We start from the raw sequence: 25,079 nt of genomic DNA on the forward strand, positions 1-25,079 counted from the left end.
GCTTGTGTGCGTGTGTGTCTGTGTGCACGCCTGCATTCGTGTGTGTGCACGGCGCTTGTGTGCGTGTGTGTGTGTGTGTGTGCCTGCAGTCGTGTGTGCACGACGCTTGTGTGCGTGTGTGGTGTGTGTGCACGCCTGCACTCGTGTGTGCACGACGCTTGTGTGCGTGTGTGGTGTGTGTGCACGCCTGCACTCGTGTGTGCACGACGCTTGTGTGCATGTGTGTCTGTGTGCACACCTGCACTCGTGTGTGTGCACGATGCTTGTGTGCGTGTGTGTCTGTGTGCACGCCTGCATTCGTGTGTGTGCACGGCGCTTGTGTGCGTGTGTCTGTGTGCACGCCTGCACTTGTGTGTGTGCACGACGCTTGTGTGCGTGTGTGGTGTGTGTGTGTGCCTGCAGTCGTGTGTGCACGACGCTTGTGTGCGTGTGTGTCTGTGTGCACGCCTGCATTCGTGTGTGTGCACGATGCTTGTGTGCATGTGTGGTGTGTGTGTGTGCCTGCACTCGTGTGTGTGCATGACGCTTGTGTGCGTGTGTGTCTGTGTGCACGCCTGCATTCGTGTGTGTGCACGACACTTGTGTGCGTGTGTGTGTGCACGCCTGCACTCGTGTGTGTGCACGACGCTTGTGTGCATGTGTGGTGTGTGTGTGTGCCTGCACTCATGTGTGTGCACGACGCTTGTGTGCATGTGTGGTGTGTGTGTGTGCCTGCACTCGTGTGTGCTCGACGCTTGTGTGCGTGTGTCTGTGTGCACGCCTGCACTCGTGTGTGTGCACGATGCTTGTGTGCGTGTGTCTGTGTGCATGCCTGCATTCGTGTGTGTGCACGACGCTTGTGTGCGTGTGTGTCTGTGTGCACGCCTGCACTCGTGTGTGTGCACGCTTGTGTGCATGTGTGGTGTGTGTGTGTGTGCCTGCACTCGTGTGTATGTGCATGTATTAGTCTTTTTAGGTTGCTTATAATAAAATACTTTGAACTGGGTAATTTATAAAGAAAAACAAAATTTATTGTTTACAGTCTCCGAGGCTGGGAAGTCCAAAGTCCATCTGGTGGTGGCAACAGTGACCCAGGGGGTCTCACATTGCAAGATGGTGGAAGCAGAGAAAGAGAGAGACAGACTGTCCTCTTCTTTTAAAGCCCTCAGAACCACACCCCTGACCACTATTATTAACCCATTCACTACTGCACAGTCCTATGATCCAATCACCTCTTCAAGGCTCCACCTTTCAATTACCATAATAGGATTTCCCACCCTCTTAACAGTCACGGTAGGGATTAAGCTTCTAATATATGAAACGTGGGGACACAATTCAAGCTTAAATGAGTTTTGGGGGGACATAATTCAATCCACTACAGTGCACAATGCCTGTGTGCACGTGTGGTGTGTGTCTGTGTGTGTGCATGCACGTGTATGTGCAAATGCACGGGACACACTGGAAGGCCCCTAACCATGGTTAACTCTGGGAAGGGGTGTGGGGGTGCAGGGTCACTGTCCCTCTTACCTCTACTTCGTTTCCTCCCATGTGGTTTGACTTTGCTTGCAGCAAGCATACTCAAGTACTCTTCATAACTGCACATACCACTGGGGTTCTCCTTGACCCTCCGTGCAGCTTGCACAGGTCAGTGGGGGTCATACCCTGAACCGAAGCTTCAGGACCCCCTCATGGTCTGATCAAGACATCAGGAAATGATGCACCATTTGCCTCACAGCTGCTCCAGGAGCTGACCCCAATCCCACGTGCTTGGCTGTGGGTTGAGTGGGGCAGTGGGGCCCCCACCTGTGTGTGTGGCTCACTCCTCCAGCCCAGCCACAGCTCCCAGAGGTCCCACACCCGTGTCATGAACGGGAGGCTGAGGCTCAGGACAGCCACAAAGGATGCCACTCACAGCTGGGACGTGGGCCCCGAGTGGTGGCACTGGGGACCCCAGGCCCCTGTGACCTGGGTCTGTCCCCCTCCTCAGGGTGAGGGCGAGGGCATCTGGGAACTAACGTGATCTCTGCACACACTCCCCGTGGGCTCACTTAGAAGGGAGCTTCTGACGGGGAGGAGAGGGTGCCGGGCTGGTAAGGGAACTGCAGGGCAGGGCCCAGCACAATGAAGGAGGTGTGCTTGCCGGGTGGGGTGGGGGGCACAGAGATGCCCTGGAGGAGGGTTGGCGGGGCCACTGATGCCCTCACCCCTGGGGCCCAAGGAGTCCTTCGTCATGGCCCAATTGGAGCTTCTGGTCTCAGACTTGCTGCATCCTGGAGGGATCTGGGGAGGGGACCAGGGGGCTTGGGGACAGCCATGATGAGGGACCACTAATTCAATGCCCAAGTTTCTTTCCTGAGCTGCAATTCCGACTGAGGGCAGAGGAGGCCCATCTCCAGCCCTGTCGTGTTCCCATTCCCGTCCTGGCCCCTGCCCCAGCACCCGTGTGTGTGTCTTTGTGATTCACCTTCTGGAAGCTGCACAGCAGTGGCTCAGAGGACCTGCCCTCCCCAGGGACACGGCTTCCCCCGGTTCCCCCCAGATAGACCAGAGACTGGACAGCCTGCCTGACCACACTGACCTTCCCCTGACCCAGCTCCCACTGGTCACTGGATAGACCGTCCAAACGGGAAACAGGTGGGGCTCTGGGACACTGCAGCACATTCCCTGGGAGAGTGTGTGGGGGTGGCATCTGGACGGGGCCGTTCTTATAAACAGGTCACAAATGTGATGGTTCCAAAATGGGCTGTCCCCACCTTTATGAAAGAAGACAGTGGCAGAGGTGTGACAGAGCTGGGAGCCCCAAGAGAGCCTGAAAATATCCCTGCTTTAGCCTTTTTCTCCTCAAGGACTGGCTTCTTCCCTGCTCAGTGTTGTGCAGGATGGAAAACCTGCTGCCCACAGCCGTGCCTGGACAGTCTGAGGGCAGATTAGTGATGGGACCGAGTGAGCAGAGCAATGTTGATGAAGGAAGATTGTATGGGGTGTTGGTGAGGGGACGAAGGTGTAGGGATTGGTGTGGGAGTGTTGGTGTGGGGATGTGTTGCTGAGGGGGTGTTGGTCAGGAAATGTTGGTTTGGGATGTCGGTGAGGTCATGTTGGCAAGATGTTGGTGTGGGGATGTCAGTTTGGAAATGTTGATGACAGCATGTTGCTGAGGGGATGGTGGTGAGTGAAGGGATGATTGTGTGTTGTTGGTTGGGGATGTTGGTACAGGGACGTTTGTGGGAGGATTCTGGTGAGGAAATGTTGGTGAGTTGATGTTGGCTGGGATGTTTGTGTGAAATTGGTGGTTTGGGTTGTTCATTAGAAATGTTGGTGTGGGAGTATTTGTGAGAGAATTTTGGTTACAGTATTTGGTGGAGGGAGGTTGGTGAGGAGATTTGGTGAGGTGATGGGTGTTGTCTGGAGTTTGGGTGTGGGAGTGCTGGTCTGGCAATGTTGGTGAGAATGCTGGTTTGGTGATGTTGGTTGGGGATGTTGATGAGATGTTGGTGAGATGTTCGTGTACAGATATTGGTGAGAAGGTGTTGGTGAGGGGATGTTGTGATTGGACGTTCACGTGGTCATGCTGGTGAGAGCTGCTGTTGTGGGGGTATTGGTAAGGAAATTTAGGTGGCAGATATTGGTGAGAAGGTGTTGGTGAGGGGATGTTGTGATTGGATGTTCACGTGGTCATGCTGGTGAGAGCTGCTGTTGTGGGGGTATTGGTAAGGAAATTTAGGTGAAAGGATGTTGGTGTGGGTTGTTCATTGGAAATGTTGGTATGGGGATGTTTTTGAGAGAATTTTGGTTAGGGTTTGTTGGCGTGGGGATGTTGGTGAGGCGATAGTGGTAGGGGACATTTGTGTGGGATTTAGGTCTGGCAATGCTAGTCTGGAATGTTGGTGAAGTGATATTTCTGGGAGATGTTGGTGTGGGGATGTTGGTGTGTTTGTGCAGGAATGCTGTGCAGACTGGTTTGGGTATACTTTTGTGTGTGGATGTTGGTGTGGGGATGTTGGTTACGGAATGTTGGTGAGGGTATGTTTGTATGGTGATGCTGGTGTTGTGTTATCTGTGAGGGGATGTTGTGAGAGGGGTGTTGTGTGGACGTTGTTGAGAGGAGTTTGGTGATGGGATACTGGTGAGGCGACATTTGGGTGGGTATGTTGGTGTGGGATAGTAGGTGAAGAGACAATGGTAAAGACCTTTTTTAGGGGATGTTGGTGAGTGGACCCCACATGTCCCCTCACCGGTGTCTGAAGTCTTTTCCCATGGGACTGTGTTCCCACCCTGCCAGGGTCAGAGGCTGCACACCCAGGGGCTTGCATCACAGACAGGGTTTTTCCCTCCAGCGGGACCCTCTGCAGGATGCTTTGGGCTATGCTCTGGTGGGTGGAGCAGGGTTGAGGGGCTCTTCCTTCCTCCAACTGCCTGTCCCGGGAGGTTCCCAGTTGGAGCACAGTGATGAGGCCTGAAGCTCAGGTGCAGGGGCTTAGGGGGCAGGTGGGTCTCTTCTCGTTCTCTTGCAGACACTTTGCATGGTTCTTTGCGGGTAGAGAAGAAAGGGCAGAGGAAGAGAAAATGATCGACGTCCTCCCCACCAGCTGCAGGCTGAGTTGTCAGATGACAGAGAGGTAGAAGTATGAAAAAAAAGAGTCACTCATCCCCCAAAGGGGACAAACAGTTACCAGAATGTGATGGGATGAACTGTGTTCCCTCAAATTCACATGGTGACTTCCTAACCCCCAGTCCTTCAGAATGTGACCTTATTTGGAAGCAGGGTCTTTGCAGATGTAGTTAGTTAGGATCAGGTCCTACTGATAGCATGGAGTGAGTCCTAATCCTGCATCACTGGTGTCCTCATAAAAAGGGGACTCTGGACAAGGGAGAACACCACATGAAGACTGGAGTGACGCTGCCACAAGCCAAAGGACGTCCAGAAACTGGAGAGAGGCCTGGAACAGATGCTCCCTCAGCGCCTTCAGAGGGAGTGTGGCTGCTGACACGTTGATCTTGGATTGCAGCCTTCAGAACCGTGAGATGATAAATCCTGTTGTTTAGGCCACTCGGTGCAGGGTGCCTTGTGTGCAGCTGAGCTGATGCACAGTGGGAGCGCAGCATCTGCCCAGGAGCCCTCGGGTCAACAGGGCAATTCCCAGAGCCCGGGAGACCTGGTAGTCTGAACATCAAAAAATTGCTGAGATTGCAGAGACAATAAAATAAGAAATGGAATATCTCTGTCTGTCTGTCATCTATCAATCATCTGTCTATTCACAAAATATCCTCACACAAATTACGAAACATTCTTAAAGCACTTTGGTGCTGGTTTGGGAGAGAGTTCATTGATTAAGTAGCATCAATTACAGCCCAAAGCCACCTGGCCAGGGTGGATTCTGTGGTTGAGGCTGTCCAGTCTACACACCTGGGGACGGTGGGGATGGCTGGCACCTCCAGGCAATGCCTGCCCCTACGAGGGGAGGGGGACCAGGGAACATGGGAAATGGCTAGTCCTGGTTGGTGTGTGAAGGGTTGAGCATCCCTGTACCCTCAGCCAGCTGGAGGAGAACATAATGAGATGCATTTGGGGTGGGGGGTCCCTGTGGGGCACAGACATTAAGGAGCTGGAAGCAGGAGTCAGTTCAAGCCTTTATTGGACCGTGGGGTGTGTGCGTCGCAGGGATGCCCAGGGCCGCTCTGGTGAGCTCAGAGTCCTGGAGGGCTGGTGTGGCTGGAGAAAGCCTTCGCGAGGGGCTACGGGGCAGGTGCCGAGCACAGGGTGAGGCAGGAGCACGGGAGGCCAAGGGGCTGGGACAGCGGGTGGCTTGTCGCGCGTCTGAGGCCTGGTGTACCCTGGAGAGTGGGCATCTGGAAGCCTCCAGGGCCGGTGGAGGGAGTTGAGGGCGGGGCGTGGGAGGATGGGGAGCTGGGCAGGGGGCCTCAGCTATCTGGGCTGCCAGGGGCCGTGGGGACCTCAGGGGGGAGCTGGAGGAGGGCAGGTAGGCCTTGGGTGTGGGGTCCTCCCCCTCCCGATTTCCTCCGAGTGAGACCGGCCTCCACCCTGTGAGAAGGCGCTCCGGCTAGTGGGAGAGACCCTGAGTCTGGAGTCTGGCTTGGACCAGCTGGGCTGGGTCTGGTTAGCACCATGGACAGGAGGTGGACAAGGGGCTGTAGATGGGCAGGCGGAGGGGCCTCGGCGGGCACAGCGGGGCAGGGACGCTAACAGATCCACCGGATGAACCTGTCAAAGAAGCCGGGCTGGGCCAGGCTGTCGTAGTCCTTCTCGCGGAAGATGGCAGCACTGTCACCCAGGCTGATCTTGGTAAGCACATCCATGTCCACGTCGCTGCCCACAGCCACCACAGTGGGAACAACGTTCTGCTTGCGCATGGAGTGCACTGACTCCTCCAGGCTGTCGTTGCCCGTGACGCCGTCCGTGAGGAACACAAAGGACAGCTCAGCGTGGCGGCGCGCCCCGCCCTGTGCACCCCGCACGATGTTGTTGATGGCGTGCACGATGCCTGCGCCCACGTGAGAGAAGGAGTTGAGGTAGCGCGCGCCGTCCAGTGCCTCCTGGATGACCGTCAGGTTGGAGGTCAGCGGGAAGGCCACCTGCTGCTCACGCTGGCTGCCATACTGCAGCAGGGCCACGCGGGCGTTGAGAGGGTCGTCGTCCTGGCGTGCTAGCGTCAGCCGCCGTGACACCTCCTCCACGAAGCGCCGGGCTTTGTGGAAGTTCTGCTCACCCAGCCGTTCAGAGCCGTCCAGCAGGAAGACGATGTCCACAGGCCGTTGCGTGCACTGGGCCACGTACAGCTCTGGGGGGTGAGATTCGTAGTGGGTGCAGGCTGGGGCCTGAGGGGCGGCCGGGGCAGGACCCCGGGTGACAGATGCCCGCTCTTGCCACACCTGGCGCCCCTCCCTTTACACACACCCCACCCACTGGACCCGTGGACCCAAAGTCACAGTTGGCGGGAGCCCCCATCAGAGCGGCCCCAGGTGTGGGAGTCCTCAGCCAGGCACCCGCCAAAGCTCCACCAGGCATGTGGCCGGTGAGTCACCCCATCTCCTAGGACCCACCAGTGTCTCCCTGGCTTGTCCTTCCACCAGGAAATGGCCTTAAACCCGAGGGCTGGAGGCCCCATCAGAGGCCAGGGGGCCCAGTTTCCACCTGTTAAGCACCATCTTGGCTCAGGCTGGCATCCTCCAGGCACATAAAAGCACCTTCTATTGGCACAAGAATTTACTACTCACAAAAGAACCATGATCTGTGTGTGGGGGAGGGGCCTCACAAAGACCCTGGTGCTGACACCTCCTGCTGTGACCCCCTCACTCACCCCATCTCAGGGCTGCCTGCCTGCACCGCTGCCCTCCAGCCCTGAAGCTGGCCGGGCCACATCTCTCCCAGAAAGACGAGGAGCCTGTGTCCTCGGTGACTGGCCATGGCTTCACTGGGCAGTGGGCATAGGTGCAGTCCAACCCCTCTCCTGTCTGGGCGGTCACCAGCCCTGGACATGCTGGACAGCGTGGGAGGGGGGCTGCAGCCAGGGCCAAGGAGAGGCCACCCACTATACACGTGGGCACCACGTGGGGCCAGAGACCATGGGCTGGGATGCTGCTCACCCACACACCATGGACATGTGGCAGGGCCGGGCCCTCCCTCTACAGCCTTGCCCAGGACCTTGGCTGCTGAGATAGGGGACAGGTTGGCCCCCCACGGGTGTCCTCAGCCCACTTCCCAGACGTGGTCATTGCCTGGGAATGCTGACCCTGGGATTCCCATTGGAAGCAGGGTTCTGACCCTAGGCATGCTTGACCGAGGACCTCCACCCCTGGGGCCAGGTGCTCACCCCTCAGGTGTCTTCGACAGCTCAACCCAGGGCAGGCGAGAAGACCCAGCACGCCACTGACCACAGCCACGCATGCACTTTACACGTTCAGGTTTTATAGAGTGTTGCGGCCCCCTCGCCACACCTGCAGACGTGCCCTGGGCGGCGCTCGTGGGTGGACAGCTTTCTTCTTTAGCAAGCTTATTGACGACGCAGCTTATTTGGCGCAAAGAAAGAGCAGCTTTGGGTCTGGGGACTTGCGGCTGGGGCCTGCCGAAGTGCCCCGTGAGTTCTCAGGCAACACAGGACTTCCCAAGCCCAAGAGTCAACAGACATGTTCACTGTTGTCACCACAAACACAGGACAGACCTGCAGTAGGGCGGAGGTTTGGGGGAGTTTTCCTCAGTGCACCCACACCCACAGGGCTGGTGACCAGGGAGGCCACGGGCTCTGCTCTGTCCTACTGGGGGGGTCCTTGCTCCTGCCGCTGATCCCCCACAGCAGGAAGCGTGGCCCGCCCCTGCCCTGGAGAAACGACCCCACCCTGAGCCGGAGGGATGCGCAGGCAGGAGCAGCGACGCAGCCCAGGCCCCGAACAGGTTCCTTGCACTCAGAGAGCTGGCTCCAGGGGGCTGCGTCTTGGCGATGGGTCGTCCCTGCCGCCCCCTTCCCATGTCTGTGGATACCCAGAGGTTGGGTGAAAGGAAAAAGACGCCGGAGGACTGGGGTATGGTGGTCGTGGCCCTGGCAGTTTTCCCTAATGGGTGCAATGCTGGTTCCAATGCATCTTGGCATCAGGACCACCAGGTCCCCACAAGGGCCATCGCTGCCCAACCCCCAGTCACCTCCCTGCAGCTCCCTGAGGGTCATGAGCACACACGTCACTGCATGCAGAGTCAAAGCCGACACCTGCAGCCAGGCTGTCACAGCCTCTGGGAACATCTCTGAGGCTCAACCAGAACCAGGCAGGGGGACATCCCCTAGCACATGGCACATTCCTCCCTCACCAGCATCCCCAAATGCCTGACAGCTCAGCTGGACTGTGGGGGTGTGATCGGCTGAACAACGACCCCCAAGACATCCCTGGGGCCTGGGAAGGATGCCTGGCAAAGGAGGACTTTGCGGGTGAGATTCAGTTAAGCTCTTGAGATATGATCATCCTGGATTTAGGGTGGGCCTTAAACTCAATGGCTGGCATCTTAATAACCAGAGAGGACACAGAGAGACACCAAGAGAAGAACGTCATGTGAAAATGAGGCAGAGACTAGAACCATGTGGCCACAAGCCTAGGAATGCGGCAGCCACCGGGAGCTGGAGGGGGCAGGAAGGACCCTCGCCCCCAGACTCTGCAACGAGCCCAGCACTGATGACACCTTGATTCTGGACTTTCGGCCTCCAGACTGTGGGAGGGTAATGCCCTGCTGTCCTGAGCCCCCGTTTGTGGTAGGTAGCCCTGCGAAGCTCACACAGTGGGGCGAGGGGCCAGCTCTGACATTTCCACGCATGCGCGGGGGCCCCAGCTTCAGCAGAGTGACAGCACGGTCTCAGGGTCCCCTGTGATGTCCCTGTGCACCAGCTTAAAGGTATCAATAAACAGGTCCATCCAGTCCTGCCGCTCGAGCCCCGTGGCGAACTTGGCCCGCTCGGCGGTGTAGACCAGCACGGCCACCAGCTGGGTGTAGGCGGCAGGGTCCTGTGTGAACTCCGTGTTGTTTAGCAACTGCTGGATGAGGGGGATGGTCCTGGGGAAGGTGGCATCCGGCCCCTCTTCCGTGCGGAGGAAGGTGACCAGGGGCTCGCCGCTTGGCCGTGGTGCATCTGCAAGGGAGTGTCCAGAGAAGACTTTAAGGGGCTTGGGTGGGTGTGACCAAGTTAGGACCAAAGCGAGGAGTGGCAGTTAGGCCCCAGGAGGGGCAGCACGGCGGAAATGCCAAGCAGATGCGGTGGGGCCCGTGCCATGGCCTCGTCAGGAGGTGGGGTGGGGGGCTGGGAATCTGGCAGCAAGCGACATTGCCCAGGAGACTGGAGCACACAGCACCTTCCAGGGACACCAAAGACCCTAAGAAAAACTCTCGTCACAAAATGGCTTGCTCTTGGGCCGGCCCGGTGGCGCACTGGAGAGTGCGCCGCTTGAGAGCACGGCGGCGTTCCCGCCGAGGGTTCGGATCCCATGTGGAGACCGGTTCCCGCTCACTGGCTGAGCGCGGTGCGGGCGTGACACCAAGGGTTGTGATCCCGTTACCAGTCAGTAAAAAAGACAAAAAAAAAAAGGAAAACAAACAAACAAACAAACAAAAAAAACAAAATGGCTTGCTCCAAACCCTGCACTGAGAAGCATGACCAAACCCTAGCATGGCTTCCAGCAGCTCAAGGCCCTGTCCCCAGAAGACCCCAGGCCCCCTTAAACGTGATCCTTTTCCCGCCTGGGAAAGCCTGCAGCTCTAAACCCTTTATCTGCCCCTTTGAGATAGGACTCTTTAGCCTCCCACAACTGTCTCCTCCAGGATCTGAGAGCAGCTCTGAGATGCGAGTGCCCAGGCTCACAGCTCTCTCTCTGCTTCTCCCCCGGGTGAGCACCAGTGAGCAAACCCAGGAGGCCCCACTGCAGCGACCAGTGCCTTCCCCAGGCAGACCCGCCTCTAAAACGTCTCCTGTGAGCTGAGCCTGCTCCCATTACGCTGGAGTCTCTCCCTCCTGCCATTGTTGTTCCTGAATAAAATCCATTTTTCCAGCCTGTGCCTGGGCCTTGCTTGCTTCTCGACACATCGACACCATCCCAGGTGTCCAAGCCCAGGTGGCTGCACTTCTGCGTGGATGGGGCTATTGGGCCTAGGAGGTCAGGGCCAGGTCAGGGCGCATGGCTCCCCCAGCACCATCTGCAGCCCAGAAATGCCGCAGAAGATGCTCGTCCCGGCATCTTCTAGTCACAAGAAGTCACAAGAAGTCCCGGCTCTACAGTCACATCTGCTTTACTTCCTCTAGTCACAAGGTCTAATTTACTTTGAAATTTCAAATAGCTTTAAGGAGGATGAGCTTTGCAAGTTTAGCAAAGAGGGTAGTTAAGGAGCTGCAGCACAAGGGGAGGGGTCTCCAAAGGGGCCTCTGGAAGCTTCAGGGGAGACCAGGGGGCCAAGATCCCCGTTTCCTCCCTACCCGCCTTCACCACCTCCAGCAGGCTGCCTGCTCCCAGAGAGGTGGAAACTGTTCGTCCCAGGCTCCCGTCCTGGGTGAGCCACCCATCAGGAGCCACTGCGGACCCAAGGCCAGCGTCACGCTGACTCCAAGTCTAGACGGAGGCATCACAAGGAAGAAAAATGCAGACCGATATCTCTCACAAACACGCAAAAATACCTGGCAAAATACCAGCCAGTCAGATCCAGTGACATCCTGAGAGACTGACACACCCCGAGCAAGCAGGATCTATCGTGCCATGCAAGGCTTGCCCAACCTTCGAAGATCAACGGCTGTGATCCACCCCATCAACAGGCCACAGAAGAACAGCCACGTGATCACATCAGCAGACGCAGAAAAAGTGTGTGACACAGCCCAACACACTCGTTATAAAAAGTCTCAGCAGAGCAGGGGGAGGGGCTCTTCCCCACCTGATAAAGACGCTACAGAATGCTCAGGAGCAAGGTGGGGAGGCTGGGTCTCAGCACCAGGGCCAGGGTCTGGTCAAGCTGAGTATGGCGCTGACGTGGCAGCATGGACGCCCCCACCCTGCATAGACCCAGAGGACTCAGGTGCCCTGCAGGGTAGGCACAGACGCTGCAGCCCACTGCAGGGCCTCGGATCGGAGCAAGGTGGGGAGGCTGGGTCTCAGCACCAGGGCCAGGGTATGGTCAAGCTGAGTATGGCGCTGACGTGGCAGCATGGACGCCCCCACCCTGCATAGACCCAGCTGGCTCTGGAGGACTCAGGTGCCCTGCAGGGTAGGCACAGACGCTGCAGCCCACTGCAGGGCCTCGGATCCAGGACACGAGGGGGCCATGGTTGGTGGGGTCTCAGTGCAGACCCCAGCCCCTCACCTTTGGCAGAGATGAGGGCAGATGCCCTCAGGCCAGCATCATGGGCTCTGGGTGTCTCTGAGCACCAGATAGCTGCCAACTCTGTGTGGGAGGGCGGCTGAGGCCCAGGGCAGGCCTCCAGTGTCTCCTGGGGTGACCCCTGCTGTAGTGTGGCCTTGGGGTACAACCACGAGTGGTGTTTTCTGGGAAAGTTCTTTGTCAGAATAGGTTTGGGGACCTGACACCAAATCCACATAGTTCCCTCTCTTGGGTGGTCTCAGTGCCTGTGATATGCTCAGCAGGATTGACTTATCCACACGAGGAGCCCTTTCCCGGAGTACCTGAGCACAAACCCAGATCACGCGTGTTCTCAGGGTTGCCAACTGTGGTCCCCCACTTTGGACCTGTCTACCCCACCCTGTCTCCATGGTAGCCCCACCTCCTAGAGCTGGCTCCAGGTTCCTACCTCAATGCTCCTGGGAGGGGACAGGGCTCCCCGAGGGGGATCTGAGCTCCTGAGGCCCCTAGAGCCCCTTCCTGTGGGCCCCATAGCCCCTGGGACCCAGTCACTGTGCAGTAGTTGTGGTGGACGAGGCAGCAACAGTGTCCAGTGCCATGCGGATGATGTCCCCCAGCCCCTCCTTCCCCCTCCCCAGACCTGGGCACCTGCCCTGGGGCTCCCCTAGCTCCAGCCTCGCAGCCACATGGGCCACAAATACAGCCTTGTGTGGGACACAGGCTCCCGCGAGTGAGTTGGCCTCTGCTCCAGAGACAACAGCGCTGAGGCAGACAGGGGTGGAGCAGGTGCGTCAGTGCGCACTGTGGCCTCTGGGATGGTTTTAAGTCGGCTATTTTGTTTACCGAATCCCGCGCTTCCTCCTGACGACCGAGTGCACAGCTCAGCCCGCGGAGCTGGACGGCCCTGGTGTGCGCGTCTCTCTTGGAGGTGGGGAGACCGCAAGGCCCACGGCTGGGCCTCCCTGGACTGTGGAACCGCCTTCAAGACCAGCGGCTGAGTGCCATGGGCAGTACTAGCCCCACCACTTTGGAGGTGGCAAAGGGCTCACGATGCCATCCTTGCAACGCCAGGAGCACCCCTCCCTGAGTCCCCTCCTCTACTGTACTCAGGCTCCTGGGATGCAAATCTCAAGGCTGTCCCACTGAGGAACGGCCCCACAGTGGCACCACCTCAGGGGTCCCCACAAATCCCTCCACCCCAGTCCTGGCCACGTGAGAGGAAGGACACCAGGGCTGCTCTGCCATTCTGGGGTGGAGGGCTCAGGGGCTCTGGTGTTACCTGTTTGGCAGGGGAGGTCTGGGCACACGATCTGGGGGTCTAGAAGAGAAGAACGGGGCCGGGGGCCACAGTCAGTCTCAGCCCCTCTGTGCCAGCCCCAGCCCCTTCCCAGAGGGCTCCTCCTCCAGCCCCCGCTGTGAGTCCAGCGCCCTCACCCGGGCAGAGCACGTCCTCCATGTCGTCGATGAACTTCTCGGCCACCAGGTCAGAGAAGAGTGTCATGTTGCGCACCTGCTGTGGCTTGTCGCACGCGATGGAGTAAAGGTTCTCGCTCTCGTGCCTCTCATGGAACATGTCGCCGATGCCGATGGCTGTTACCGTGACGTCACGGTCGCACAGTGCCCGCAGGTTGAGGTCGTCGTCCCGTGGGTCATGGCGCCCGTCTGTGATGACCACCGCGAACACGCGGGTCTTCTGGCGCCGGCTCTCCTTAATGAGCTGGTTGTAGGCGAATTTGAGGGCAGAGGGCGTCCAGGTGCCGCCCGCGATCCACTCGAGGTTCTTGACGGCCTCCTTGAAGCTGGACAGGGAGTTGATGCGCTCGTCGTCCAGCCGGATGGCCTCGAAGGTGCCCTCGTGGCTGTACTGCACCACGCCCACGCGGGTCCCTGCAGACCACGTGTGCAGCATGAGGGCATGGCCGAAGCCCACCCTCAAATGCAGGGTCTCGGAACCGCTCAGAGTTAAGCTCTCTCTAAAGGGGGCATCTGACTTCTGCGTTCCCCCATCTCCCTGCCCTGCTGTGCCAAGACCACCCACCCACACCTCTGCGGTGCGGCTCACCCGTCTCTGACTTGGGATCCTTGGCGATGGCGCCCAGCCTGTTGACCACGTTGATGACGAAGTTCTTCTCCAGGCTGAAGTTAGTGTAGCCAATGCTCTCGGAGCTGTCGATGACGAACACCACGTCCAGGGCTCCACAGCGCTTCTCACAGTCTGGGGGGTGGGACGGCATCAGCGGGGGGGTGCTGGGGGAGGGGCCACGAGAAACCCCCACCCCCAGATGCACTCAGCATCTCCACCGCTGGTGGGCCCTGGACCTGTGTGGGCACACTCACCGCAGCACCCGCAGGTCTCTCTCACATAGGTCATGACGTCGCATTCCTGCAAGACACGTCATTGTGGCCCAGGCCCGGTGAGCAGACCCCCGCAGGGCCAGGGCAGCAGGCCTGGGGAAGTCTCCACAGAGCCCCCTGCCCGGGACATGGGGCAGACGTCCCTGTCCATGTGAGGAGTGCAGCCGCAGGAAGGAGGCAGGGGTCCCACCCTCCCCTACTTTGACCTCTGACCTCAGCACTGCCCCCCCTCCCGCCCTTGGTTTCTGGGTTTTAGTAGAAAAAACAACACTTCCAAGCCAGGATGCAGATTTCACACCATGTGACACCTACCGTGAGGCCGGGGTCTCCGGGGGGGCCGGGCTCACCCTGGGGAGGGAGGATGGCCATGAGGCTGGGCAGGGCCACATTGTCCCCAGGCTGCTGCCCACTGCACATGGTGGGCTGGCCTGGCTGGCGGGGATCTTGGTCTGAGGGGCAAGGGCTGGTGACTGGCCTACCTCGGGTCCTGGGACTCCTCTTGGCCCCCGAGGGCCCGGCTCACCAGGGGGACCAGGATCCGCCTGAGAAAGAGCAAGGGCAGGTGGCTTCAGCAACCACCCTGGGAAGGGTCCCTGCACGTGGGGGAGTCTGTTCTCCCCCCACCCCACGGCCCCTGCCTGAGTGAGGAGAGGCTGCTGGGAGTTGGGGTTGGGGTGGGGGTGAGGCCCCGAGCCCGGCCGCCCCTTCTCAGGTGGGCTCTCGGGCACTCACAGGCTCTCCCTTCTCGCCTTTCCTCCCAGGCGCTCCCTTCATGCCGAAGTCGCCCCGGCCGCCCTGTGGGAGGAACACACGTTAGCCGAGCAGAGGGGTCTTTGTTTCTTGACCCTCCTAGGTGGACGTGCTCTCCATCAGGAAAAGCGCATGTCTGGCAATTCAGTGTCTATTAAGTGGCAACATTTATGTGGTTTTTCAGGAAAGCCCTGACTTCTGGTTTGAAAGGGACTAGGATGTGGCCTCTGCTGCCACCACAGCCGGCAAAGGCCTGGGAAGCAGGGAGTTGGGGGACGCACAGACCACCACCCCCCTCTGGTGGGCGCAGGGCCTGCACATACCTCGGGTCCAGGTGGGCCGGGCTCGCCCTTCTCTCCCTGTGAAGCAATCAAAGGTCAGGGTGACTCATGCACAACCCAACGCTCCAACCCCTGGTTCTGAGCCCGGGATGGGGAAGTGGACGCCCCGGGAGCTGGAGACTTCCTGCAGCCCGTCCGCCTTCCTCACCAGTGGTCTTGGTTACAGAAGTCTCAGAAATGCTCACGCACACCTGCGCTGAGCGCCAGGCTGCCTGCCTGCTCTGATCCACACTCTGTTCCTGACACTGGGCTAGGTCTGAGGCCACTGACCTCATGGTGTCTCCCGGTGGCTGGCCAGACCTGCCTGTGCCCTGAGTGACCCCTGTGCTTCTCCTCCCCATCCCGTAGGAGGAGCCTCACACTTTCTCCCAAAGAGGAGGCCTCAAGCGAGCAGCTGGGGACCTCCTGCGCTCTCCTGACAACGTCCACCCCCTCCTGGGAGCCCCCGTCCCACGCCATGACTCACGGGTGTTCCTCGGGGTCCTGGGTAGCTGAATCCAGGCCTGCCAGGGTCTCCCTGGAAGAAGAGGTTGAGTTGGGTGCTATGAACTGAAGACGGGGTGGGGCTGAGGCTTGGGAGGCACACGGGGCCAAACTTGCCCTTCCCATGTCTGAGTTGGGGGCTCTATGTGCAGAGAGGACCAGGAGCCACTGCCCACACATGGAGAGATGATGCCTAGACACACGGCCTCCTGCGTGGCCGCCCACCCCTCAGGGCCCTGCCTCGGAAAGGACATGCCACCCCCATCCGAGGGTGGGTGCTGAGGGAGAAGGATGAGGGGGCTGCCTGGTGCTCCAACGTGTCCTCCACAGGGCTGGGCTGGGCCTGCTCCCAGCAGCCTCACTTTGCAGCTGAGGACAGAGGCGCAGGCTCCCCGAAGCCAGCACCCTCTTGTACCTTGGGGCCTGGCTGTCCCGAGTCTCCGCGGGGCCCAGCATCACCAGGGTCTCCCCGAGATCCCTGAGGGCAGGAGAGAAATCAGGGAGTCAGCACAGATGGGGACCAACTGCCCAGGTGTCAAGTGCCTCACCCCCTCCAGCTCTGACCATTAGGCAGCATGGCCCCCAGCTCCTTGAGCTGCCCTGTGGGGGATGCAAGCAGAGCCTCCTGAGGGCCTGAGGGTCCCAGCTCCTCCTCATGTGCTTGTCCAGGCCCCCAGGTCCCCCACCCTGTCCCACCCCCACCCCCACCCCCACCTGGGTGGGGCAAGGTGCCCCAGGAAAGCCCTCCAGGGCAGGACAGGGGCTGAGGCTGGGGATGGAAACAGGTACGCAGGGCAGGTGGTGGGGCAGATCTTGGCCCCTGGTCCTGCTGCCCGGGTTTGCTCCTGGACAGTGACTGCAGCCAGCCTGTCTCACCACGGACACCATAGGGGAGTGACCCTGAGGCTGAAGGGCAGAGGGTCCAGCCCCAGCCACAGGGCTCCAGGCATCCTGCTACTGACCTGCTTCCCGGGCTCCCCAAGAGCCCCCTGGGGGCCTCTGGGTCCAGGCAAGCCGCGGTCTCCCTGGAAGGAAAGGGGAGGAGGTTTGGGGCCTCTCATCTGGCGGTGGCACCCCAAAACCCCGATACTAACCCTGGAGGTCAGCAGGGTCTGGGGAGGAGCAGGTCCAGGCCCCCGCTGCCCCCCAGGAGTCCTGACCCAGCCTGGCCCTCAGCTCCGACCACACCCTTCCGGGCGTGGGGCGGGAGGAGCAGTGGGTCCCTCCCGCTTACCTTAGCTCCTTTGCTGCCGATCTCTCCGGCCAGACCCCGAGGCCCCTCAGGGCCAGGGTCTCCCTGCGAGAAAAGAGGCCCAGTTGGGTCTCAGCTGGGGACTTGGGTCTGCATCCCACCTGAGAGGTGGTGTGGTTGGGGTGTGCAGGGTGGGGGTCATGGGAGGGGGTCATTTAGCTCCTTGGTGAGGAAGACCCCGTGTGTGGAGAGTGACGTTGGAACAGCAGTGTCTTGCGGCCCCCTGTGCCTGCAGCCACCACTTCTGACCACCTGGCCTTATAGTCCCACTGAGACCACACACAACATGGGTAGGGACCCCACCCACCTCTGAGGGGAGGAAGCCCCTTCACCCTCATCTTGAAGGGAACTGGTGGCCGTAGATTTTGCCACAAAGCCGCTTCAGCATCCTCTTTGAGAGCTGTGACAGCTGTGGGGTGTGTGTCTGTGGTGGGGGCACTGCGGGTTGGGCAGTACGCAGCCTGCTCAGCTATGATGGTGTGCCTGGGATGGGCAGTGACCTCCAGGCCCTGCAGTGGGGAGCTGAGAGTGGGGATCCCGCTGTCTGCCCCCGTTTTCCTAGACCCTGTATGCATGACACCCCCTAGATGGTTGAGGCCTCTGAAGTCATGGAGCGGGGAGAAGGGGGAAGGGGCTGCAGGTCTGGGGTTGAGGCTTGGGTGCAGATGCAGACATGGCAGTGGTGCCCTCCACTGCAGCTCCTCCACGCTGGTGGCTCACCTTCTCTCCCTTGGGGCCATTGCTGCCAGGGCCGCCCTTGGTTCCAGGATCTCCTCTGCGCCCCTGTAGAGAACAGGCATGTTGGTGGGGGAGGGGCTGCTCCCAAAGCCCTCGTGAGTCACAAGCCTAGAGCCTCCGGGAGTGGGGGTGGGGCACGCTGGCTGCTCTGGAGACCTGACACTCTGTCCCCCCAGGAGGACTTTGGAGTCTGGGGACCCTGAGGCCTGGCCCCTTCCATGGCCTCAGCCTGGACCTGGGGGCTCTGTCCTAGACCCTTGTTCTTTTTCAGGTCAGTTTTGTCTCAGTTGAGGATTTAGGAATGATGGGGGATGGGGGGGTCCTGGCCAGGTACGTCCCGGACAGGTTGACATCTAATTGGCCTGATTGGAACCCAGCCTGGGTCTCCTCCCAGGCCAGGTCTCATCCTTGCGCTGTGTGGGAATCACCTGGAGAATCAGCTGTGGGACTGCCCCCCCACCTGCCCTGTGGCAGGACATCCCCGGGGTCAGCTGGTGTGGGACGCTGTGTGCGACCTGTGCCCTCCACTGCCCTACCACCCCACATGCCTCATCTCCACGCTCAGCCCTGGGGCCAACACAGGTCCAGCCCCTCCTGAGTGCCATTCACCTAAGTGCCATTCACCCACGGCCCTTTCTGGAACCTGCTGCCAGGCTCTGCAGGTGCCTGTGGGGGCCAGTGTGAACTCACAGGCTCGCCTTTGGGTCCGCGGGGCCCAGGCCCGCCCTTGGCTCCTTTCATGCCGGGACTTCCTGGGGCTCCGTTGTTGCCTTGATACCCCTGCCGAGGGAGAATATCCAGCTGTGCCCGGAGCAGGGACCGCGGCCGAGAGGAACAGTCACACCCAGCCAGCCCCTGCCATCCTCCAGTGGAGCCTGTTTGCTTGGGGTGTGGGGGGCGCCCGCATGTGCCCCTCAGCATTTGGGACAGCCTCATGAGGAGGCACCCGTCAGAGGGGCTGCTTGTGCTTGGCGCACACAGCCAGTCCTTCCCACCCCACACTGTGGGGCCCAGTGGGGAGCCCTTGGTGAGAACAGGGAGCAGTGCAGCCGTCCATCCCCGCAGGGGCAGCGAGCGTGCCTGGGCTCTGCCGCAGACACAGGTGCAGGCCTCACCTTGCTTCCTTTGGCCCCGCTATCCCCTGGGGGCCCTCTGCGTCCTGGGCGGCCAGCGTCCCCCTAGAAGGGTTTGCAGAAATCAGCCCTCTGCTGCGAAGCAGGGACACAAGGTGCAGGACCCTGGGGGCGGGCTGGGGGCATGCGCCTCCTCCCAGGTCTGCGGAGCCCCGGGGTGCCAGGCGCCAGCAGGGCTGCCAACAGAGCCTCTGCACCAGCCTTTAGCCGAGCACGAGTCAGGGCAGGATCCCTGTGCGGCTGCACAGGTGACTATCAGATGCTGTTCCTTGACAGGGGTTTGGGGTCCAAGGGGAGGTGGACAGGAAGTGGCAGCACTGGGTCTGAGTGCGAGGCCTCCTGTAGGAAAGGCTGCTCTTTCTGTCTCTCAAGGGTCTTGGAGCAGCTAGGGACAAAGTGACACCTCAGGTAGCCTAAGAGGGTGGAACCCCCAGGGCGCCGAGAGCCTTCCCTCAGGGAGCACCCCAAAGTCTCGGCTGGGGCTCCTGGTGGCTTGGTCTGAGGACAGGTGGACTTGCTCCCGAGGCCTGTTTGGGCTGCCATAGAGCTGCCCCAGGTGCCAGTGCACAGCCCCTGAGTGGGCAAGAGCTGGTGAAGGCTGGGGGGACACCCTACAGGCCCCTGGGCACCCCATGGCCCTTTGCTCCTGCCTGACCAGATGTGGGGTCCAGGCGCCCTCTGCTGGGCTGTCCACGCCCGCAGAGGCCCAGCATGTCTGTCCGGCCGCACCTGGCGAGGTCCCTACCTTGGCTCCTTGGTCTCCTCGCTCGCCCGGGCTCCCTGCCTCCCCTGGGTAACCGTCAGGGCCCTGAGAGAGAAGGTGAGGGTGGTGTCCTGTGGCTCCTGCCAGGGCTGTCCCTGGGTCAGCTTTAGTTCTCCCCATGAGCCAGGGCCAGCTGACAGTGGAGCAGGGGCCGCAAGTCCCCATTATCTGGGCCTCGGAGGTACCTCCCACCTGCACCTCAAGGCCCCTAGCCCAGAAAAGGAGCAGCCAACGGCTCCAAAGCTCCAGGAACGCTGGGGTCTCAGGGCCACAACCTGGAAGCTCCTATGGGTGTCCCGTCACGCTGTGACCCCGAGAACCCTGGGCTGGGGTCAGGGCCAGGCAGGGGAGGGGCTGGTCTAGGGCAGGATCTGAGCTCAGATGATGGTCAGCGTCCCGCGGCAGCTGGCGGCTGCCCTCCCTGCCTGCTGAGGTTTAAGGAGGATGGCGGAGGTGCTTACTCGGGCTCCGGGGTCTCCCTTGCAGCCAGGAGGCCCGATGCGCCCCAGCTTGCCCTGGAGGAGAACAGTAGACAGAGGATGCATCAGGGCAGGATTCTGGGACCGTTAACGGCCAGGGAGGGAGGTGCCAGTGCAGGCGGGGCCAGATGCGCTGTCAGGGCACACGGGGTGGGGACGCGATTCCACGGCAGGTGTCCTGGAGCCAGCTCTGGGAGGCACAGTGAGTCTCCGGGACGCGGCAGGGTGCACGAGCATCGGAGTGCCCCCCACCGTGTGTGCTTGTGTGTGCACACGCGTGTGTGTGAACTTCTGGTCAGGCCAGGCCAGGACAGATCTGGGGGTTCTGCCAGGCAGACTGGGACATCCCTGAGAGGCCTGGTGATGGGACGGAGGCTCACTCTACCTTCTGTCCATCGGTTCCGTTCTTGCCAGCCAAGCCAGAGGCCCCCTGGAGAGAGAGGAGAGAAAGACTCAGTTAGCGCCCATTCTGTCCCCTCCAAGCAGCAGAAAGGTGGGGTGCCCTCCCGCCCAGCCCGGCTCACCTTCCGTCCATCAGCTCCAAATTCACCCTGTGCAGGAGGAAAGCAAGGCCAGTTAGACTGAGTCTCTTGGCATCACGGACATCATTGTGTCTGGGGTGCAAGTCAAAGCCCTTGGCCCAAACACAAGTCCTGAAGAACCCCCAGAACAAAACCACCACTGACAGAAGCCCAGGTCTGTCCCTGCCAGGAGTGACTGACAGGCTTCTTACAGATGCGCTGGGATGAGCCTGGGTCCAGGAGGTTCACAATCAGGACCTTACCTTTTCTCCTTTGAAGCCAGGGACACCCTAGGGCAGAAGGAGAGAACAGGGCATCATGGTGGGTCTTGAACTGAGAAACAGGGAACGACCCTCCAGGACCCTGCAGGCTGAGAGGGCATATGGGGGGCTCTGTCCAGCGACTGGAAATGGCATGTGGGAGAGAACAGGGCATCATGGTGGGTCTTGAACTGAGAAACAGGGAACGACCCTCCGGGACCCTGCAGGCTGAGAGGGCATATGGGGGGCTCTGTCCAGCGACTGGAAATGGCATGTGGATTCTAAACAAAGAGCTTGGTGGAGGAGGCTGGATGTGGGGTCAGGCCGGAGGCTGGGTTTTGAGGTGACCTTCAGACTGTTGGGATGCTTTTCTTCTTTGGTAGCAGGGGCAGGGGAGGGTGGGGGTGAGGGGCCTGCCCCAGACAGCACTGGGTCCCGCACCAGCCTCCCCCAAAGTCCAGAAGCCCTGGGCTTGTCCCCAGTACCCCCCAGCCGCCAACTCACTTTGGGTCCTGGGAATCCGATGGGGCCTTCGATGCCTGGGTCTCCCTGTGGAAGAAAATAAGGGGCCATAATGTGAACCTGCCCTGGGCATGGGGCCAACAGATGGGTTGGGGGGTGGGGAGTGGGGGGACACACACCTGTCTGCCCTTCTGTCCAGGCTCTCCTGGCTCACCCATGTTGCCCTTGGCACCCTAAAAGCAGACAACAGAGAAAAAGGTAAACCAAAAAAGGCAGGGTGGGGTGGTGGGTCACGGAGACTCTATCACAGGTCCTGTCAGAGTGGCACAGGGAAGGCTGCTTCTGCCAGGTGCAGACATCTCAGAGCTGGGACAGCTGCCCCTGAGGGCCTGGCCCCCATCAGACCAGGCTTGTCCCGATCCTGTTTCTCTGAGCCCCAATGGACAGCTTTCCACGAAGCTGCCTGCAAACAGGGCCAGAGCAGCCCCCTGGGGGTGGGGGCAACCGGCAGGGGGTTCCCTTCCACACCCAGTGGCTATGACCACGGCTGACATGGGGCTCTGTTCTCCACAAATGCCTGGGTCACTTTCACTGGGACATTAATTCCTCTAGTCCCAGGAGGGGGGAATCTGAGTAACTTTTGACAGATCAGGGCTTCAGAAATCCATAAAAAAGTTACACTCCCTTGGAATTAAAACTTTAACTTTGTAAGGTAGAATTTTATTAAATAAGTGTGTCTATTTAATAATATGCTTCCAATTTAAATGCAAATGGGCAGAGGAAAGGGGAATAATTGAGAGATCAGAGGAGAGAGGAAAGTGGGGTCAGAAGCTTCTAGAAGGTCACACTGTGCCCTGTTCTGGGGTCCCCTTTGCATCTTGGTGTCCACTGCGGTCACTGCTACCCTTGCTGCCCCCAGACTCCAACCACGGTGACTCCTATGGCAGCTTCCAGCGGCCCCCATCCCCAGGATGGGGTCACTGCACTTTTGTGAGCAGCCAAGGCTGTCCCAGTGGCAAATTCATTCTCAGTTGTGGCAGGGTGGGCACTGCTGCGAGGACGGAGAGGAGCCAAAGCAGGAGGGGAAGGGTCTGGCCAGAGGCCTTGGAGATGTCTCGTCCTGGAGATAGCGCATCCAGGTACACACGGGTCTGGGTAGTTCTCATTCAATTAAGAAAGAAAACATGAAGCTACTTAGTAACAACATCCTCTGTAACAGTATTTTAAATTCCTTGTCTCATCTCCTTAGAAGTTTCTTTCCCCTCCTTTGCCTTTCTTTATAATTTTTGACAGACATGAACTACTGGAGCTTCAGATACGCTGGCAGTGAGTTTTGGAAGGATTTTATTTTACGTGTCTCTGTTGTTAGGAAAACGTATTACCATTCAAATCAGATTTCCTAAAATGTACTTAATGAACTACAAAAATGGTGCTTTGTATTGATTAGCAATCATATTATTGACAGTAATGCATCTCATGTTTTATTTGAGTGTGTTTGTTTACAAGAATGTTTTAATGGCATATCTTAGTAATTTAAAAACCGTTTCTACTTTTCCAAAATGCCATTTCAAAGGAAGTGGACAAAAACTGAATCTTAGTTTCTCCAGGGTCAGAAGTTCACAGACCATCTGAGGCACAGCTGGCCTTAAATGCAGAGTTCAAAGAGAGGTCGGGGCTGTCTGGGCATCTTACCTTCTGTCCGCGGTAGCCCTTGGGGCCGGGAGGCCCGGGAATCTCCAGGCAGCTCACCTTATAGCACTGAAACGAGAAAGCAGAGAGACCTCAGGTCAGATGGCAGGAAAAGCCCCCAGGTGGTGGGGCAAGGGTCAGGACACAGGTAGCCCCTGACTCTCAGAGAGAAGAAAGGGAGCCCTGCAATGCTTGCGGGGACCAGCAGGGCTGGGACAAGGGGGCAGACACACTAGGTGTTTGGAGGCCCCACACCCACCGGGGATAAGCTGGGGAGTTTGGTTATGTCAGGCGTTCTCCTCAAGTTTTGGAAAATCGAGACTGTGCTAAGCAAAGACAAATAGTAAAAAGGACAAACAAGTCATGGACACTGACTAGGCACCATCTGTATACACGGATCAAACCACCATACTTGTGAGCAGCTGTTCTAAGGAAGGGAGCCTCCAGGGTAGAGAGCTCAGATGCCTGCTCTTCTTTCCTGGGAGCTGGAATTAAGGAAGGGAGCCTCCAGGGTAGAGAGCTCAGATGCCTGCTCTTCTTTCCTGGGAGCTGGAGCTGGCGACATGCAGGGACATGGGGATGTCAAGGACCCTGAGGCTGTGGTCCCTGAGCTGGGCATACCACCAGCTGCCTGCTTTCTCCTCTTGACCTGGCTCAGCTGCGCTTGGGTGGCGAGTCCTGGGTTGACAGACCCACCAGCCTGGAGGCATGACCCTCAACCTCTTCACTTCGTGTGTGCTGGCGGATGACCCTAACATTGACCCCCAGGGGGTTTAAATGGCCTGGCTTTGGCTGGGAGCCCATGGTCCAAACTCAATGGATCAAGCTGCTCCTCTTGTCCACTCCGCCTGGGGAGTGAGTGCCAGGAGCTGGTGGCTGGTGCGATCACCTCTGCTGGGCCCGCCTCAGAGGCCCAGAGGGCAGCTCTGGCCAGAGTGGCAGGAATGGGAAGGGCCACTCACCTCTCCATAGGCTTCGTGTTTCTGCAGAAAAGACACAGAGAAACCCGGGTTAGTCACAAGTCTTGAGCTCCGGCACAGTTATACCTGGAGTCTGGGAGGGGGTCACAGGGTACCTGGGTGGATGGGACCTGCCTGGCCTCAACTCCTTCAGTCTCCTCCCTCAGGGGGGTAAACTGAGGCCTGGAGTGGTTGGCCAGTGAGTGGGCGCTGGCTCTGGTCCCCCGTGCCCAGGGCTCACCATGACCCTAATGATTCGGTTGATGGTGTCCTGGTCGATCTCGGTAGAGTCGGGCCGCATCGTGGCATAGTTGCTGCGGTAGAGCTCGTGTGGCGTGTTGGCGATGTCCCGCAGGCCCTGCTCATCCAGGTTCCGGTTGGGGGCCACGGCGAAGAGCCGGATGCCCTCCTCCCGGGCCCGCTCGGCTTGCAGCTTGATGCCCCCACAGGGGCTGCCTGTGACGTGGCCATCTGTGATGACCACGGCGAAGTTGACCACGCCCTTGCCCACATGCTGCCGGACCTCCTGCGTCATGTTGGCCAGGGCGCAGTCAGTGAACGTGCCCCGGCGGAAGGAGCGGATGCTCTGCAGGCTCTTGATGAAGGAGGCCCTGTCGCTGCCCGGCGGGCTGAACACCTCCACCTGGTCAGAGAAGTGCAGGCCGCCGTAGCGCCAGCTCAGGGCCACCTGGTCCAGGTAGAACTCGTCCTGCAGCTGGCTGATGAACTGCGGCACAAACTGCTGCATGTGGTAGAGCAGGCTGTCCGTGGGGGACTGCATGGTGACGCTCTCTGAGGTGTCCAGCACAAAGTACACGTTGACAGGGCAGTCGGCCTTCTCTGGGGGGACATGGGATTGTCATGTGCCTGCTGCAGCGAGGGGCCATGAGGGGAGCCCCGGGCAGGCAGTGGTCTGATCAGCCCTGGCCCACATGTGAGTACCTGGGCAGTTGTTGTTTCTCTCAGAGGTGCCGGGTGAGATGATCTGCTGCTGCTGGGCGTGGAGGCCCCCCAAGAGCCCCCAGAGCAGGAGCGCAGAGAAGGGACCCCAGAGCATCTTGGCAGTGCCTGTGCACCCTGAA

General features: G+C 59.6%; 1 protein-coding gene across 2 annotated transcripts; it reads right to left on the reverse strand.

Moving 5' to 3' along the window:
- Positions 1–5,594: 5,594 nt before the first annotated feature.
- Positions 5,595–25,079, reverse strand: COL6A2 (collagen, type VI, alpha 2). Of its 2 annotated transcripts, none has more exons than XM_008577985.1 (27): positions 24,940–25,079; positions 24,239–24,837; positions 24,001–24,021; positions 23,042–23,107; positions 21,529–21,582; positions 21,392–21,436; positions 20,891–20,917; positions 20,631–20,657; positions 20,492–20,536; positions 20,089–20,142; positions 19,610–19,672; positions 18,847–18,909; positions 18,422–18,511; positions 17,714–17,776; positions 16,976–17,038; positions 16,704–16,766; positions 16,157–16,219; positions 15,725–15,775; positions 15,241–15,276; positions 14,900–14,962; positions 14,647–14,709; positions 14,480–14,515; positions 14,150–14,195; positions 13,875–14,027; positions 13,247–13,699; positions 13,092–13,130; positions 5,595–6,776 (listed from the first exon to the last, which is right to left on the reverse strand). In XM_008577985.1, exons 1-27 carry the CDS (start codon positions 25,052–25,054, stop codon positions 6,178–6,180), a joined length of 3,060 nt encoding a protein of 1,019 aa, XP_008576207.1. In that variant the 5' UTR covers positions 25,055–25,079; the 3' UTR covers positions 5,595–6,177. The 2 variants fall into 2 exon arrangements, with proteins under 2 accessions (XP_008576207.1, XP_008576208.1); XM_008577986.1 differs by lacking the exon at positions 5,595–6,776 and adding an exon at positions 7,884–9,605.

Source organism: Galeopterus variegatus, unplaced genomic scaffold, assembly GCF_000696425.1.
Source record: "Galeopterus variegatus unplaced genomic scaffold, G_variegatus-3.0.2 Scaffold1614, whole genome shotgun sequence".
In the NCBI taxonomy this organism is placed as follows: Eukaryota; Metazoa; Chordata; class Mammalia; order Dermoptera; family Cynocephalidae; genus Galeopterus; species Galeopterus variegatus.